Source organism: Acomys minous (genome assembly GCF_964271855.1).
Source record: "Acomys minous genome assembly, chromosome: 18".
Classification (NCBI taxonomy): domain Eukaryota; kingdom Metazoa; phylum Chordata; class Mammalia; order Rodentia; family Muridae; genus Acomys; species Acomys minous.
Window position 1 is genome coordinate 41,327,237 of NC_140501.1, and position 16,753 is coordinate 41,343,989.

The following is a 16,753-nucleotide window of genomic DNA, read 5'->3' on the forward strand; positions in this document are numbered from 1 at the left end:
CGTCAGCAGAGAGTTCGTAGGTCAGCTTCGCGTTTAAAGCTCCCAAGGGCCTGGGGGCCACCTGACCAATGGAGAGGGCGCCTCTGTGTCACGTGACAGGCACCCCACAGCTTTGCCCTCCGGAGCACGTGGGAAGGTCTTTTTTTTTTTTTTTGCCCCCGCCTTGTTCCTTTTGCGCGGGCTCCGACACGGGGTCGTTCTCGCGAGAGGGACGATCGCTCTCGCGAGAGTGAGTGGGCGGCGTGGGGAGGCGGCGGCGGTGGCGTCGTGGGCAGGGGCGGGCGAGGGAGGCGCCGCTGCGCTGCAGCTCGCTCCACCACCGGGCGTTGCGGGCCGTGACGGGCGGGTGACATGCCCGGGAGCTGAGAGGCTGCGCCGCCGGGTGAGCGGGGCTGGGAGCGGGGAGCCGGCAGTCCCGGTCCAGACTGTGGCCGGGCGCTGTGGCCTCGCTGCGTGGGGCGCGGGCGGGAGGAGGACGGTGCACTTTGTCCGCAGCAGCATCCTTCCCTGTCTGCACCCGAGCCCAGGTCCCGGCGCAGCCCAAATCTCTGGTGCTCCTGTTTGCATCGCTGTCACGTCTCCCCCAGGCTGGCCAAGCATCCGAACTGCGCTATCAAGTAGAGTGGTCTGGCTAAAGCTCAGTGACAGTACAGTTTAAACCTCTAGTATGTCTTGGTGACAGTCCTTTAACTCTGTTTACCTTTTTTAAAATGAAGAAAAAACAAAAACAAAAAACCTATTAATTGGAGGTGGCCCAGCTTTAGACATTAAGGCATTTCATACTGCTGAGACACATCGCTAATGGCCTTGACGCATACGAGAGTTAATATTCGCAGTTCTTTTTAGCTGTGTAATTATTCATTTGCTTCCAAAACACTTGTCTTCCTTTGCATCTTCTCACCTTGTTAGCGTATTATTTGTGTTGATACTCAATTTTATTATTATGAAAATACTTAAGAGTATCAGGAAAGATGGGAGTATTTATGCAAAGATGGTTTTGTTCTAATGTCTTCGCTTGTTTATTGTTTGTGTTTTGTTTTTTGGTAAATGGCAGTCCTTTGCTTGGAATTATTGATGTCATTTCAAATAGTGCCACCTAGTTATTTCAACTATATGAACATTTTCCAAGGAATATCTTGGTTATTCATACTTAATTGTGTTTTTCAGGCAGAAGTGTGAATCATGGGTTGGCAGTGAATTAAACAATTAGTTGTGTTGTCAGTAACTGACTTATGGGGGATAAAGGGATGTGAGGGAATTGGAGAAGTGGATTTATAAGCTGAGCTGTGACTAATGTAGATACCTACAAAACTGCTCAACAGATTGCCTGAAAAGGAATTTGCACTATACTGGGTGACCAGTGATTGTTCTGTTGTTGAAGATACTGAAGTCAGAGCCCCGAATTCTAGTGAGAGATTTGCTAGCTTTCTCTAGTCTCTGAATTCCAGGGCGAAGTCTAGAAGCAGAGGAAAATCCTCTGGGAGAAAAGATGGTACATGTTATTTTAATTCCAAAGCTTTAGTGTCTGGGAAAGGAACTCAGCCAGTTCTAATTGTAATGTAGCAGGTTGTTTAAAGGGACATTTCCAATTATAAATAGGGGAATTCTAGCCATACATGAAGATATGAAAAACTTAGGCGATTGGTCAAAGGAGATAACAGATGTTCCCTCCTATTTTCCTTGGCAAAGGGCGGGGGGGGGGGGGGGGGGGGGGAGAAACAAACAACAAACAATTTGTTGCTAGTCTTTCTAACTTGTAGCAATGGCTTCAAACTTTTAGGATAATGGTTGCTTTGTCTTGCCTTTGGAAAGCAATTGGAGTAACTTTTGATGGAGTAATTACTTATATAAACTTTTTCTTTCTTTCTTTCTTTCTTTTTTTTCTTTCTTCTTTTTGTGAAGTGGCCCCAGTAGTAAATAGTCAATCATTAAGGTTAGGAAACTCAGAGCTTAGCTTATACTATACCAGCATTGTGGCACAGGGGAAAAATTAAAAGCAAATGGGGCAGATCCATATAGTTTCTTTTTTCTGTTCGTCCTTACAGAAAAAATTAAGAGTTAAGCATTTGGAATGTATGGATTATTGCCTGGGCATGACAAACGGAGAAAACCTAGCAGTTTTGTATTAGCCACTGCTTACTTGGTTCTTTTCTTTGACCTCCCTTAATGGCTTGAATATTTGGCTGCAAGCATCAAAAAAAGCCATTTGAATTGGCTCGCTTGAACAAGGCATTTGTCTTCCTGTTGGAGCATTGACTCTGAAGTCCAGTTTGTGATTCTGGCTCAGTGGTCGGGGGACCAGAAAGTGTTCAGGTTGAAGCCTTTGAAAGCGTTTTCTCTCAGTTCTCTACTGTGGGCAGCATGCCCTATTCAATGCTGGCCTTCTCTTGAACCTTGGTTTGCCGGATTGTTCCCAGCAGACCCACCTTGACTTGCATCATGGTTCCTAACAGATCTCTTCCAGTCTCAAGTCTAAATGACTCTCTGTGGAGAGTATGCTAAGTTCAGCTTTCCACTCTAGTCAGGTTGGTTGCGGGGTGGGGTAGGAGGATGGGAATAGGAGAAAGATGGCGGAGAGACAGAGGTGTGCCTGGAAGTTTTTAGGGCTTCAGCTTTTCAGACTGCTACAGCAAGGTCTTTAGGACAGGGGAGGTCTGTAGCTGGGAGGAAATTGTGGGTACTGTAGTGGCTTGGAGTCTGAGTTCTTCCCCCAAGCTCTGTCTGCATTGCACTTGGTCAGCTAGGTAGAGATGTAAGCGGATTCAGTGGTCCCTTTCCAGACAGTCTCCTAGGTTTGTAAGGTTAGACAGGTTACTTAGAACACTTTGTATAATGGGCATCATGGTACTATGGGGGTTGTGGATCCATGCGTGTGAGACAGTTAATCTCTTTCTAGTGACAGATGGCAGGTACAGTGCAGAAGGACACTGAGTGTCTGTTGCTGACTGTGGACCGACTTCTGGAGTGTTCATGGAAGAAAGGATCTTTTTTCTCTTCAGTCTTAGAAGTCTATTGCTGTCACACATACTCAGAAATCATTCTTAAAAAGTTCTACTACCTGTGCTTTAGATTGCCACATAATTGTGGTTCCCACTGCTCTTTCTTTTCTTTACATCTGCCTTGAACCATTAATGGTGATTATCCCTTTAGATTCTTGGTCAATATTATATTCTCTTCTATGTTCTTGGATTAACTTTAAACTCCAGATACATGAATGATTCTTAGGGTAACATTTCCAGGTTTGATATTAACTAAGTTTGTTTTATTAGTTGTTTTTTGGATAGTACCATATTGACATAAAGCCTCATTTTCCAATTATTGTATAAATTGGTTAAGGTTCTGTCTTTTCTCTGCTTCTCTAAGTTTGAGACCTCAACTTCACATTTCACACTCTTTATTCTTAATTATTCCTTATGTGTTCTATTAATGAATGGCCTCTGTGCAGGCTTATAAGGTATCTCCTATGAGGCAAGCACTATGCCTTTGGCAGTAGATCTGTTCCCATATTCCTGCTCCTGGCAGCCTGGGGCAGTCTTACTATTATATGTGATGCTTTTCAGTAATGTACTGTTAGAGTTGGGATGTTGCAGGTGTTTCCAATAAAGAGGAATTTGTTGCTAGCTTAAAACTGTAGCATAAGGCTGGAGAGATGGCTCAGTGGTTAAGAGCACTGGCTGCTCTTCCAAAGGGCCTGGGTTCAATTCCCAGCACCCACATGCCAGCTCACAACTGTCTGTAACTCCAGTTCCAAGGGATCTGACACCCTCACACCAATGCACAAAAAGTTAAATAAATGCTTTTTTAAAAAAAGGAATATAAATTCCAATTTAAAAGTAAAGGACTGGAGAGATGGTTCAGTGGTTAGAGCATTTACTGCTCTTCCTGAAGACCTGGGTTCAATTCCAAGTTTCATGGCAGCTCACAACTGTCTGTAACTCCAAGAGCTCACACACTCATGCAGACATACATGCAGGCAAAACACCAATGCAGTAATAAATAAACTTTAAAAAAAATTAGCTGGGTGTGGTGGTGCCCACCTTTAATCCCAGCACTTGGGGAGCCAGAGGATGGCGGATCGCTGTGAGTTTGAGGCCAGCCTTGGCCACAAAGCCCAGGAGGCTACACAGAGAAGCTCTGTCTCACCCCCCACCCCAAACAAAACAAAATAAAACAAAAAAACAAAACAAAAACAAAGAAAACTCTAGTATAATTTTGCTTAGAAACAATCTTGTAGAGGGAGGGTGATGCATGATTTAAGAACATGACTTTATGGTCATGATCCATGGTCACTTTGACAATAACTTTTAAGGTTTTAGTGTTTTTCTTTTTGAAGTTGCATTTACAGTTGCTGTAGAGGGAATTATAGTTCATACTTAGTATCTGTCAACAAGGCCCATGCTGACACTTGAAATACCAGTGACTGGCTGGGCTCGGACATACTTGAGAAGAGGGGACAAACCTGGAATGTGCTTGAAGGACAGACATTTTTCTGTGCTGTTTAAGAAAACAGATATGGGTTATCTTCAAGCAGTACTTGATGAGGCGACCTTGCTCTTCATTCTATGATGCCACTTGTTAGCACATGCCCCTCAATTTCATGTGCTTAAAATTTGATAAGGCCATTGAGCAATGTAGAGAGATAAGTAAGGCCTGGCCTTGGAGTATAAGTGAACTATTGAATGAAAGGTTTTCCGCTGTTATATCTTAGCCACAGTTACTCACACACTTCAGGAATGGCAGTTGAATATTGCTAGTACACAGAGTTAATGCAGAACATAGATGTGTGCATTTAATTGTAATACATGGTTCCATAGTCTCAAGTGTGAAAACTAGCTTTGCTCAGCCACAGGTAAGTGTGATGACTTTTGGAGAGTTTTCACAGCTAGGCAGGTCTGCTGGCAGCCAGTGGACAAACAGATCACCCCACAACAAAGACTGATCCAGGCAGTAGAGCTGGGACGAGAACAGGATCTATCTTGCACATAGGTTGACTTAGCAGTAAAGTATAAAAAGCCGGAAAGTACCAGAAAGAAGGTGTCTTAGTCATTGTTAGGAATGCTCTCTCTTCTTAATATAATTGGCTATTGTTTTGGAAGGCAGTTAGGATAGCTGTGGTATTTTTAGATTTAGTAAGTCAAGCAGCAGGTCTGTACCGGAGGAGCGAACATTTGAGTCCTGCCTTGCCCTGCTATTGTCACACTTACTGTGAGGTGGGTTAGCCTGTCTCCACCATGAGGGATGGTGTCACCTGTATCCCACTGCTCATTTATAGTGTGAATTCTGTTTGGTTTTTCTAGTGGTCACTATAGGGTTTGTAGCTCAGAGCAGCTTTTCTTTGCGCACCACCGTTTCGTTCGTAATGTAGACTTCTAATGACTGGCTTTTCACTGCTCCCCACCACATCCTTTGTTCTCTTTCTTGTGCATTTCCCTTTAGTGTCTAATCAATTGCTATTTTAAAGTTATTTTTAAAAGGTGAGGAACTGAGGAAATCTTCTTACACCAGCTCTGTGTTACCTTCCAGTCCTTCCTTGTTACCTCAGTGGGTCCAGGTTGCATCTGGTATTGTTTTTCTTTGTCTCTAGAGTTGCTTTTCAGAGTGTGATGTGATCAGCTGGTGATGAATCCTCACAGCTCTGATTAGTGAGAAGAAATTTATTTTGTCTTACATTTGGAAAGATATTTTTTTTTATCATGTGTGGGTGTTACCATGTTCCCCTCTTTGAGTAATTAGAGCTGGTGGTCATTACTGGGCTTTGGGCTGCCTAGGTGTCAGGGCTGCTGTCTTCCTCGCCCTCTACATTAGGGGTTTGCTCCTTCCCAATTGCTGGGAAAATACTCTGTTGTTTCTGGCAATTTGGTTGTGGCTCACATGGGTGGTTTATAAAAAACTTTTCTTAATATTTTTTGGATTTTCTTGGATCTGTCATTGTTTTGATCAGATTTGGTTCATTCTGGACCTGTCTCTAGATTGCTTTGCCTTCTCTTTTGGTTCTGTCCCCCAGCTGACTTTAGGGACCCCCCCCCCACATTTTTTAAAAGAATGATTAATAGGTCCTGATACTGTGGGGTTGCTTGTTTTGAAATTCCCATGCTTTGCTTTGATATTTTTCTATTATATGATCTACAGTTTCACTTCAGTGTTCAGTCTGCTGTTACTTCATCTGCATGCTTTTCATTTTGGAAACATTTCCCTTAGTTTTAATATGGTTTTTTTGTTTTGTTTTGTTTTTTTGAGACAGGACTTCTCTGTGTAACAGCCCCAGCTGTCGTGGAACTTACTTTGTAGACTAGGCTGGCCTCAAACTCGCAGAGATCTACCTGCCTCTGCCTTCCACGTGCTGGGATTAAAGGCGTGTGCCACCATGCCCAGCCAGTTGTAATGTTTTTATTACTACACAGATTACATATAGTGTCACAACAGTAAATGAATATAATGTATTAATCATATTTATCCCATTAACTTACTATGTTCTCCTCCCACTTCTGGTGACTCCTTTCCTCTTTCCAACTAGTCTGTTTTCTACTTTGATGATTTTTTTTGGTGACCCAGCAAGTTTCAGTAGGGTTGTTTACATAATATAGGTGAGGGGTTATTTACAGGAACATAGCACCTCACCAGTGGCCACCCACTAAAGGAAATCTCTCCCTCAGCAACCTTAACTGCCTATGGATCATTTGTTGGGCTGGGGTGAGGGGTGGGGAGTCTTGTGGGACCCTACTTTTAACTGCCTGTATTTCCTCATAGAAGGGTGGAGCCTTCTAAGTCCCTTCCCTCCTGAAACAAATGTTTATGGGCCCAGACTCCTATGGGTCTTGTATAGGTGATTACAGCTGCTTTGAGGCCAAGAGTGCCATGCCAAGTCATGCAAGGGAATACAACATTCCATTCTATCCTCTGTCTGCTGATGTTCCCTGAGTTAGAGGGATACTGTAGACCTCCTGAGCATTCAGTAGTCCGTTATTCTTTTCTCTGGCTGGATTGTAGTGTGCATTTACCATTGCCCATTACAGAAGGAACCTGTCTAATCAAAGTTGACAACAGCATTGACTTATGGAGCTAAATACAGTAATTTAAAAGATAATTTGGTGGGCATGTTATTCAGTAAAACTACAGCCGTAGCTTTTTCACAAGGCCTGTGACCCACCAGCTATGAGGGCCTTTTGCCTGCAGTACCAGATGTGAACTCCCTCTTGTTCCAATTAGAAAGCCATTGGTTATTCCCATAATTTTCCTCTATTGCATCAGTAGGCAGATCTTGCCTGGCAGGTTAGTAATGTGGTACAAATGAGTAAGCCTGTTGATGAGAATCCACCCCCAGCAACCTGCATAGCACTTTGCAGCACCGTGAGGGCTAACCAGCAGGGAGGAAGCTTCTGTCTCAGTTCCTGTGATCAGACCATGTGGTGTCTACCAACAGCCACCAGCAGGGGCAATCACCTGCACCGTTTTGAGGGCCTCCCTGACTAACAACCCATACAGAAGTATCCTACCCTCGCACTGGACTTTTCACTGAGTAATTCTCTGCACTGTGAATGATTTTCTTGTTTGGATCATTTGAGGCGAGAAGACTCACCTTAAATCCAGGTTATATGAGGTAAAAAACTCACCTTAAATCTGGGCTACCCTTCTGGTGGCAGATGTGAAAGGACACGGAAGAATGAAGCTTTGTGTTTTGCCTGCTTGCTCACTCTCTTCATACTTAGTTGTATCAAGCATGTGTATGGCTTTTTCATAATCCTTGTTTTTGGTTGACCCTTCACCTCTTCCTCTTTCCTATCTCCCCACCCACTCCTCTCTGCGTAACCTACCCATCTTCAGGGTTCCTTTTCTTGTATTCTCAGAAGTTCTGCTTTAGTCTCTGGTATCTTGTGATGTTTCTTCCTTTATCACGATCATGGTTTCTTGTGGGAATCCCCCTTGGATGTATGGAGCACAGTGAATTAGGATTCTGTAGAGAAGCAGAACTGATGTAATGAATTTATGTATATTAGAAGGGGATTTATTAGAGTGACTTACAGTCTGTGGGCTGGCTAGTTCAAAAGTGGCTGTCTCCTAGCGAAAAGGCCAAAGACCCAGTAGTTGTTCAGTCCACGATGCTCAGTGTCTTGGCTAGTCTTCAATCTGTGCTGAAATCCTGGTGAAGTCAGTACCAGTCCCCTGAAGAAGTGCCTCAGCTGCAGGATGGATGAACTTGCCAGCGAGAGTAAGCAAGCAGGCAAAAAGCAGAAGCTTCATTCTTCTATTTACTTTTATGAAGGTTGACGCCAGAAAGTGTATCCCAGATTTAGGGTGGGTCCTTTGACCTTACGTGACCTGGATTTAAGGTGAGTCTTCACAGGTGTGCCTGTCTGCTTGGGTTTTCATTGGTTCCAGATGTTGTCAAGTTGACAACCAAGATCATGTATCAAACAGCATCATTACCCTGTGACTTTGCGGTCTCTGCTTCCCTGTCCTCAGCTCTCATTTTCATTCCTGTGTTTCATGTCTAGGTCTGTGTTTTTTCTCTCCCAGTTAGGACCAGATTTCCCTCCTTTGCATATTGTCTGCCCCGTATTGAATTTGTCATTATTGCCTTCAACTTTTCCAGAGAGCTGCCTGTAGTTGTGTAGTTGGAGTGCACAGTTACATTATTTGTACTCTGTAGGGTTGTTTCAAGGTCCACGTTGAAGTTTTGTTAGTGGTAATGCTTAGATTTCCTCAATGTGGGTGGCTCTGTGGAGGCCACCTGTTGCCTGATGGGCTACAATGAGTTTTGCTCTTCCTACTCTGCTTAGTGAGAGTGTGGAGGATTCCAAACCCTGTTTTATTTTAGGTACTGCTTGGTATATTGCTTTCTGATCACTTCCCCAAGCTCAGGTGCTCAGTTTGTATTTAGTTAAAAATTATAGGAAAGCCCTCCTTCAGTCCTCTGGAGCTCTTGCTGTCATTGCATTTTCCCTTTAATACTCTATCCTATAACATGAGCCAGTATTGTCTCTAAAACTCACTGTATTGCCAGACTGTCTGGCGTTGCTGTCCTGTGTTGTGACCCGGAAGTAGCTGGCACGCAGTGTTTCCTTTCTGAGGTATCAGTCACACCCTGCATTGCTGTTGCTGATGGTTGAAGACTGATGTTTCATTTGTATATTGTACTGTTTCGTTGTAGTTCAGTGCCAAGTTAATTTTTAACACTTGGCTATTTGGTATATGTTAAAATATATTTGTAGCATTTATTATATATCTCAAACATAGTAGGACTTGTTAATAAGCTTAAAATACATTAAATGTATTTGAATATTTAACTATATACTTTGCTCTTTAAGTAACATTTTTTTTGAGAGTCTTGCTTAGATCAGCCTTGACCTCTTAGTCCTGCGTTAGCCCAGAACCTAAGATTACATGTGTGTGTAATCATAAGGTTATGTTTTATTTAGCAAGCCATATTCATATATAAATGTAAGCCCCTGAGCTCACAAAAGAGATGTATGCAAACAATAGCACCTGAAAATTAAAGGACATACCACTTGGAAAACAAAGAACATGTGGAGTGTTGGGAAACCGGCAGGGAAACATGAGAGGTGAGTCAAGCTTTCGTCAGACACATGAAGAGTGAGCGCAGCTTAGGTGAGTGAAGAGTAGATTTTAGAGCATGACAGATCAGGAACTGGTAATTTAGTAGCTGTGATCATCAGTAGCCATTGAGGGAAAGTCATGGTTGACCATATGGAGTTGGTGTGCTTTTTTTTTTTAAAGACTTATTTATTATGTATATAGTGCTTTGCCTGCCTGTGTGCCTGCCCTCCAGAAGAGGGCACCAGATCTCTTTAAGGATGGTTTTGAGCCACCATGTGGTTGCTGGGAATTGAATTCAGAACCTCTGGAAGAACAGCCAGTGTTCTTAACCTCTGAGCCATCTCTCCAGCCCTGGTTTGCCAGTTTTTAATGAAATAGAATGGAGAGTGTTTAGAGAAGTTTTATTCAGGTTTTAAGCATACTTTTTAATTTCTATTTTATTTTGGTTTTTTTGAGACAGGGTTTCTCTGTGTACTCCTGGCTGTTCTAGAACTCCTTCTATTGACCAGGGTAGCCTTGAACTCACAGATCCACCTGCCTCTGCCTTCAAGTGCTGAGATTAAAGGTATGTGCTACCACACCTGGCTTAAACATACTTATTTTATTATAACTGTACTTGGTTTAGTCTCTTTTGTGTTGCTGTAACAAAACTTGGGGTGAGTTATTTTCTAGTAAGAAAATTTGACTCATGGCTGGGATGAAAGTCCCAGATTGAACAGCTTTACGTTTTCAGCCCCTGGTCAGGCTGTTTTAGGGAATTCTCATCATAGTAGATAATACTATGGCCTGCGTGTATGTGTGCTAGAGGAAGAGAGTGAGTGGTGGGACGGAAAGCCAGAGAGCTGCTTTACAACAGTCTAGTCCAGTGGGAGCTAGAACTGCCACAGAGCAACATTAATTCATTTGTGAGGGCTGTGCCTCCAGGGTCTAGAATTCCCCAGAGCTCCTACTCTTTAATGTTCCACTATCTTTACCATACTGGTGACCAACATTCTAGGGCGTGAGCCCTGGGAGACAGGCCATATCCAAACCCTAGCAGTCAATGTCTAGTAAAACATTTAGATAAGAGGAATTGAAACTAAAGCATAGGGCTGGCTGAACTGAAACTCTAAATTAGGAACTTAATTGTGTAGTTCAAACCACAGGTAAAGTATCTTTGGAAAACTAATAGGAGGAAAACCAATGGGGGCAAGGATTAAATTTTAAAAAATTAGTATTAAGAATAGAATTGATGAAACTGGACCTTCTTAGTGTATGGCTTTAGAAATAATCTGATTTATGAGTTGTTATTTGAGAGCTAGTACAAAGAGGTGAACCAGGGGGTGCAGTTCCTGTTGGGAAGGTGTTTTACACCTGAGTCTCCTGATTATAAACAAGGTCAAGTTACAGATGGTGTTGACTTGAAAGTTCTTAAGCTTGTAGGAAGGCTTTGAAAGTTGTGGATTTTTGTTTGTTTGTTTTTTAACGTTTTTAATCACTAAAGAATTTATGTGCATCTAGATAATTTTATCCAGGTAAAACCACTATCTGGTCAGAGGCCCACCCTCTGTCATATACAGAGTAGGTGGGCAGAGGACATCCAGAGGCCCACAGGCCACTATGCCATGGCTGGGGGGAGGGTTTGCAGAAGAGACCCAGAGACCTATGGCCTGCCTGCAGTGATGTGTGCATATGTGGTGGACTGATGGGAGAGAAAGAGAAATTGAATGGTTTGAACATTATGAAGAGAGGTGGAACTGGAGACTGATGTGAGTAGCTTGTCCTGCTGCCTGAGGCCATGGTGAAGTCCCAGCCTCTCTGCCATTGAGGGCAGTGTCTAGGTCCATGGCCATGAAAAACAGGTCTGTGTCAATGTCCATGGTTCATATTAACACCAAAGGCCATGTGAATGTTCCTGGTCCAGACTGCTGCCTGGGATCATGTTGATGTCCAAGGACTGCAGAGCTGGCTTATCCCTCAGTGGCTACAAGTACTCAGGAGGGCTGGCCCTGTCCCTCATCAGCTGCAGCACTCTGGAGAGCAGGCTTTGCACCTCTTTTAGGAAGCACAGTAAAGCTGACTCTGCTGAGCCAGGGTCACCAGCAAGGGTGAGCCAGGAGAATTGACTGAGTCCCTTGTGGTCTGTGGCATCAGGTGAGCTAGCTGGTACAGTGTTCGAGGGCTTGCCCTGGTTGTGTAGGTGCTGGAAAGCTGGTGGGCTGACCAACTTAGCTGCCACCTAGGCCCGGATCCAGGGCGTTGAGTTGGCACATATCAACATCTACACCATTGATAACTGCTGGATCACGTGAAGGGGCTGGTCCTATAGATCCAAAGCTGTAGGATCTCCATGACACAGGGCCACAATAGGAGATCTGAAAGAAGTCCTGGATGCAGTATTGAGAGTGTAGCTGAAGCCAGAGGACTCAAAGCAGACCTATTGCAGCGAACATTTGCAAGTAAAGAATTGTAGGCAAAAGGGTACACTGTGGGTTACAACACAGCTTCTATGGTAAGATTTTGTTGACATCGTTTTGTTTATTTTTTATCTTTGTTTTTTATTTTCTTTTGGGGGGTAAGTTGGAAGGACAGAAGGAAGATACAAAAGGACAGGGAGATGAGTGGGATTGGGGGCATAATGTAAAATTCACAAAGAATCAATAAAAGCTTAAAAATTCACTACTGTACCTATACAGTATGTGTGTGTGTATTTGTATAATATAATATAAATATTTACGTTTATACACACAGTTCCAGGTTTTACACTGAATGGGATAATGCGGGAATGCTGGAACTGACCTTATTTTATTTGGTAATTTATCATCTTCCCATAAAATCAGATAAATGACACTTTGTAACATTAAAAAATCCTTGTTATCAGTTTCCAGCACTGTCTTCTAGACCTTTCCTAGGCTTGTGCAGACATGCGTATGTGGTGGTGTCTGTTAGTCTGAAGTCATTTGCAGCTCTGTACTCCCTGCTTCTTCACTCCTGTGTACTACTCAGACCCACTGCTCCCCTCAGTTGAGTAATAAGGGAATTTATCTAAATCAAGGCACTTGTAGATTATCTTTCTTAATTTTTTAGTTTTACTTCAGTGACTACTCTTGTACTATATTTGTGAATTTTGTGGAAGGGAGGTTTGAGATATGAAGTTGCAGGATTAGAAGTGTGCAATATGGTTCAGCACCTTGCTTCTCTGCTCCTTGTGTTTTGTTGTTTTGGGAGATGGGGTCTCTCTGTGTAGCCTTGGCTGTCCTGGAACTCATTCTGTAGACAAGGCTGGCCTCGAACTCATAAAGAACTGAGTGCTTCTGCCTCCTGAGTGCTGGGACTGAAGGCATGTACCACTACCACTCAGTTCTTTGTAGTTGTTTCTCTGATTGTTTTCATGTATTTTTATGAATTCTGTGATTTTTTTTCCTCTTTAGATGTATATGTATGGTTGTTTGTATTAAGTGTGTTTTTTTCTGAGGCACATTGCTTTTGTGTTCTTCCTCAGGAGATTTACTTTATTAATGGTGTTTTTATTTTCTGTTTCTTGCCTGAGCTCTAGCCATTCCACTTCCAGCTAATTGCTCTCTGCTTGGCTTGTCTCATCATTTTCTATCTTTTTTTTCCCATTTTCTATCTTTTTAATTAAGCTCCCTTTTGTTCCTTTATTATAACTCTTGATTTCTTGCTTAGAATTCTTCTTTATTCATCTGGAACCAGGCATAAAGCAAACACGAAGTGTGAAGCTTGTTATAGCAGTACTTTAAGGGAGGGTGTAGGTTGTTGTGCAGTTATGAACTACAGTCTTCCTAGTAGACCTAGGAAGAAGGGGTCCTCCCTTGCTGTTTCTCTTTGCCTTCCACCTGTCTTCAGATTTCCAAAGTTTTTTTTTCTCTTTCTTAGAAGAGTGCCGTGTGTTACTGTACTTTTTATTTTTATTCTTTTTCTTTTTTATTATAATTTATTCATGTTATATCCTGATTGTTATACCCTCGCTTGTATCTTCCCATTCCCATCCTCCCTCCCTCTTTCGCCCTATTCCCCTCCCCTATAACTGTGTGTGTTTCTCTTAACCCAGCTATCTCACAAATAACGGAGACTTATTTTTGTTTAATAATAAGCTTCACAGCACAAGAACTGTGCAGTTATTAACCCTCTAAGCTAATTTGGCTTCCTCCCAGGGTATATCCCAGCAATACTTGCACTTTGTAGCTTTCTTTGGCTCCAGCTCCTTCCTGATGTCTTTTGGACCTCTGCCATGGCTTAATCCCCTGCTGATTCCTCTACTTCCTTTTCTAACTCTTCCTCCCCTACCAGACAGGAAGTCCAGCCCTATTCTCTTCTCCTGCTCAGTGACTGGCTGTAAGCTGCTTTATTGCCATAAAAGGGGACAATTGGGGAGCAGAGCTTATACAACATTGAGACAGGAGATTCTCAGAACAAGGCTTGTAACCAGATATGGGGGGATACAGAAATCAGCATTTGAATTACCCAGTGACCTTATGTCCACAGCCATGTCATCTCACACTGATTCTCTTTTACATTGCACAGATATTCTTTTGGTAGCTATTTGCCTTAAGTTAAATACAAAGTAGTATGCCTCTGTGCTTTCTGACATGATGATAATGGACTAAGTCTCTAACTATAACCAAGACCTCAATAAAATTCTTTTTTAAATAAGAGTTGCCTTGGTCACGGTGTCTCTTCACAGCAATAGAACAGTAACTCAGAGAAAAATGAAGTGTGATAAATATTCACACCTAAGTTTTATCTCTGGTAAAAGTATGGAAATAAAATATGAAATTAGAACCTTAATAAAATTTAGCCTTTTAAAATTCTGGGGAGGGGACTAGTCATTGGTATACTCTTAAACTTTCAGATAAGGATTTTGGTTTTGTTCATCTGTTATTTTATAATATATGTACAAACTTCAAATTCTGATTGTGTAGTTTTAACATCTTGCGTTGAAGGTGTAATAATGCCTGTAGCATTTAGTGTTGCTTCAAGGATAAATGAGTGACTCTGGGATATGAAAATGAATTATTTTTGTGACAGTATCCAAATTTATAAATCTTTTCCTAACAATCTTTGTTGAGATTTTGCATTTAAGAGGGGCAGTGTGAATGAATGTAATAGCAAACTATAATTGTGTATCTAAAATTATTTCATAATACTTTTACATTTTATTAAAGTGTCCATTTTCTCCTATTTTTCATGCCCCTACATACACCTACATATACACATTATATGGTTGTTAAATAAGCCTTTAGGTCTCAGTATTGATGTTCATATTTGTCTTTAAATGCCTACATATGAAGAAATTACTTAGTGTTAAATGTTTGCTTGAATCACAAATATGAGTAAATAAGTTGTTTTTTTTTTATATACCTCTTTTAGGTGTTTTGTGGATTTACTCTCCAGTGATTACATACTGCGGTAGTGCAATTATGGCGGCTTTCCAGCCTTTCAGGAGTAATCATGTAAAAAGTAAAGCATCTGTCCGAAAAGTAAGTCCATTGGATTAGGTTCCTTTCAGTGGAACTTTAAAATAATGTAGGTTTTGTTGTTTTGTTTTTAGAGTTTTTGTTAGTATTCAGGCTATAACTACAAAGGTGAACGCGTACAAAAGTAGTGATATGATTGAAGTCATGATTGCGATGATTTTAGTTCCTAAAACCTTGCACATTTCCTCCCCATTTCTTCTTCACAGATCTTTTCTATCTGCTTTTTTTTTTTTAGTAAACTATCTTACACACCTTTAGCATTACCTTAAAGGTATATAAGAAATATTAAATACTCATTTATTCAGCATAATGAATTTGCTTATTATATGTCAGGACTACTAGTGAGAAAATGACAAATTGCTTTTCTTGTGTGTATGGTGCTGTGGGTTGAACCCAAGGTGGAGCACATGGTAGGTAAATTGCTATACCACTGAGCTCACACCCTCTTCCTGCCTTTTAACTTCCTTTGATAAAATGTCTCAGTGCATTTGAAGTGGCTTTGAATCCAGGACAGGCCTTGAGCTCGTCCTTGCTCCTACATTATCCTCCCAAGTAGCCAGGATTACAAGCCTACCCTAACAGCCTGGGTCGTTCCTTCTTCAGTCTCTTCATGTCATTGCTGACCTTGCCTGTGAAGACCATCTTTGAGTTTCATGAAGGTGTTTTCTTTGTTTCTCTATTCTGTTTTGATAACTCTTCTCTTTTGACAATGCGCATAAAGGGAGAAGATAAGCCAGGTGTGGTGGCGCATACCTTTACTCCCAGCACTCAGGGAGGCAGAGGCAGGTGGGTCTCAGTGAGTTTGAGGCCAGCCTGGTTTACAGAGTGAGTCCAGGTCAGCCAAGGACTACGAGAGAAATCCTGTCTCAAAAAACCAAAAACAACAACAACAACAAAACCAAGAGAGAGAGATCATTCATCTAAGGTGGATGAGGATGGGTAAAGGTCTTTTAATTACCAGTTGTCAGCTTTATGACCTTTATGACCTTTATGACTTGTATAATAGTCAATTCCTATGGTGGCAAGTACATGATTTACCCTTACCCATTTATTATTTTTTTGAATTCCTCTGGACTAACAGGTTTTTATAATTCTGCACCTTACAGAGTTTTATTTGTAGTTATTTCTGCCTAGAAACACAATTTGGTCTAAAGTATCATGAGTTTATATTGGTAGTTCAATTTCATATTCATATATTTTCCTTTTCATGTTCACAAATTAGAGTGAAAGCTTCTATTAATGAAGACAAAACTATAAATATTGAGTGTGTTAAAGTCTACTGAATAGTTGGGGAAAAAAACTCAGATCAGTGAGCAACTCACATATTTTCTACTTGGGTTCACCTTCCTCTACCCATTCTCTTCTCTGTTTACACCTCCATTTTCCCAAATTATGATGTGTAAAATGCCCATTGGTGCTTGTTTTATATGCTGGTGTGATTCCTACTTCTAAGAAAACCATTTGTCTGTAACTTCATCTGATATGTAGTCTGATAAATCCCGCCCCCCCCCCCAAATTGTCTCAAATACAACCTTGAAACTTTATTCCTTATCTAGAGTCTACTCAAGGTTTTCTACATACTGCATTGAGTATTTTGATTATCTCATTTTAGGCTGTTCCAGTGCTCTAGATTCTATTCTTATGACATATCTTCGGGAAAATTGAGCTAGGTATGCTGTAGAACATCCGAAGTTGGTTTTCACTATAGTTCTGTTCATCAG

The 16,753-nt window shown here is 41.7% G+C and overlaps 1 protein-coding gene across 4 annotated transcripts in view; it reads left to right on the forward strand.

Annotated features, from left to right (window-relative positions):
- Nucleotides 1–226: 226 nt before the first annotated feature.
- The window catches only part of AKAP11 (A-kinase anchoring protein 11), a 49,287-nt gene continuing 32,760 nt past the window's right edge, over nt 227–16,753 (forward strand). For 3 of the 4 annotated variants that reach the window (XM_084767931.1, XM_084767933.1, XM_084767934.1), the window contains exons 1-2: nt 227–382; nt 14,926–15,035. In XM_084767931.1, coding sequence (XP_084624057.1) covers nt 14,976–15,035 — 60 coding nt within the window. In that variant the 5' untranslated portion in view covers nt 227–382; nt 14,926–14,975. Of the gene's footprint in view, nt 383–473; nt 666–14,925; nt 15,036–16,753 lie in introns of those variants that run through there. The other variant, XM_084767932.1, reaches the window with a different exon arrangement.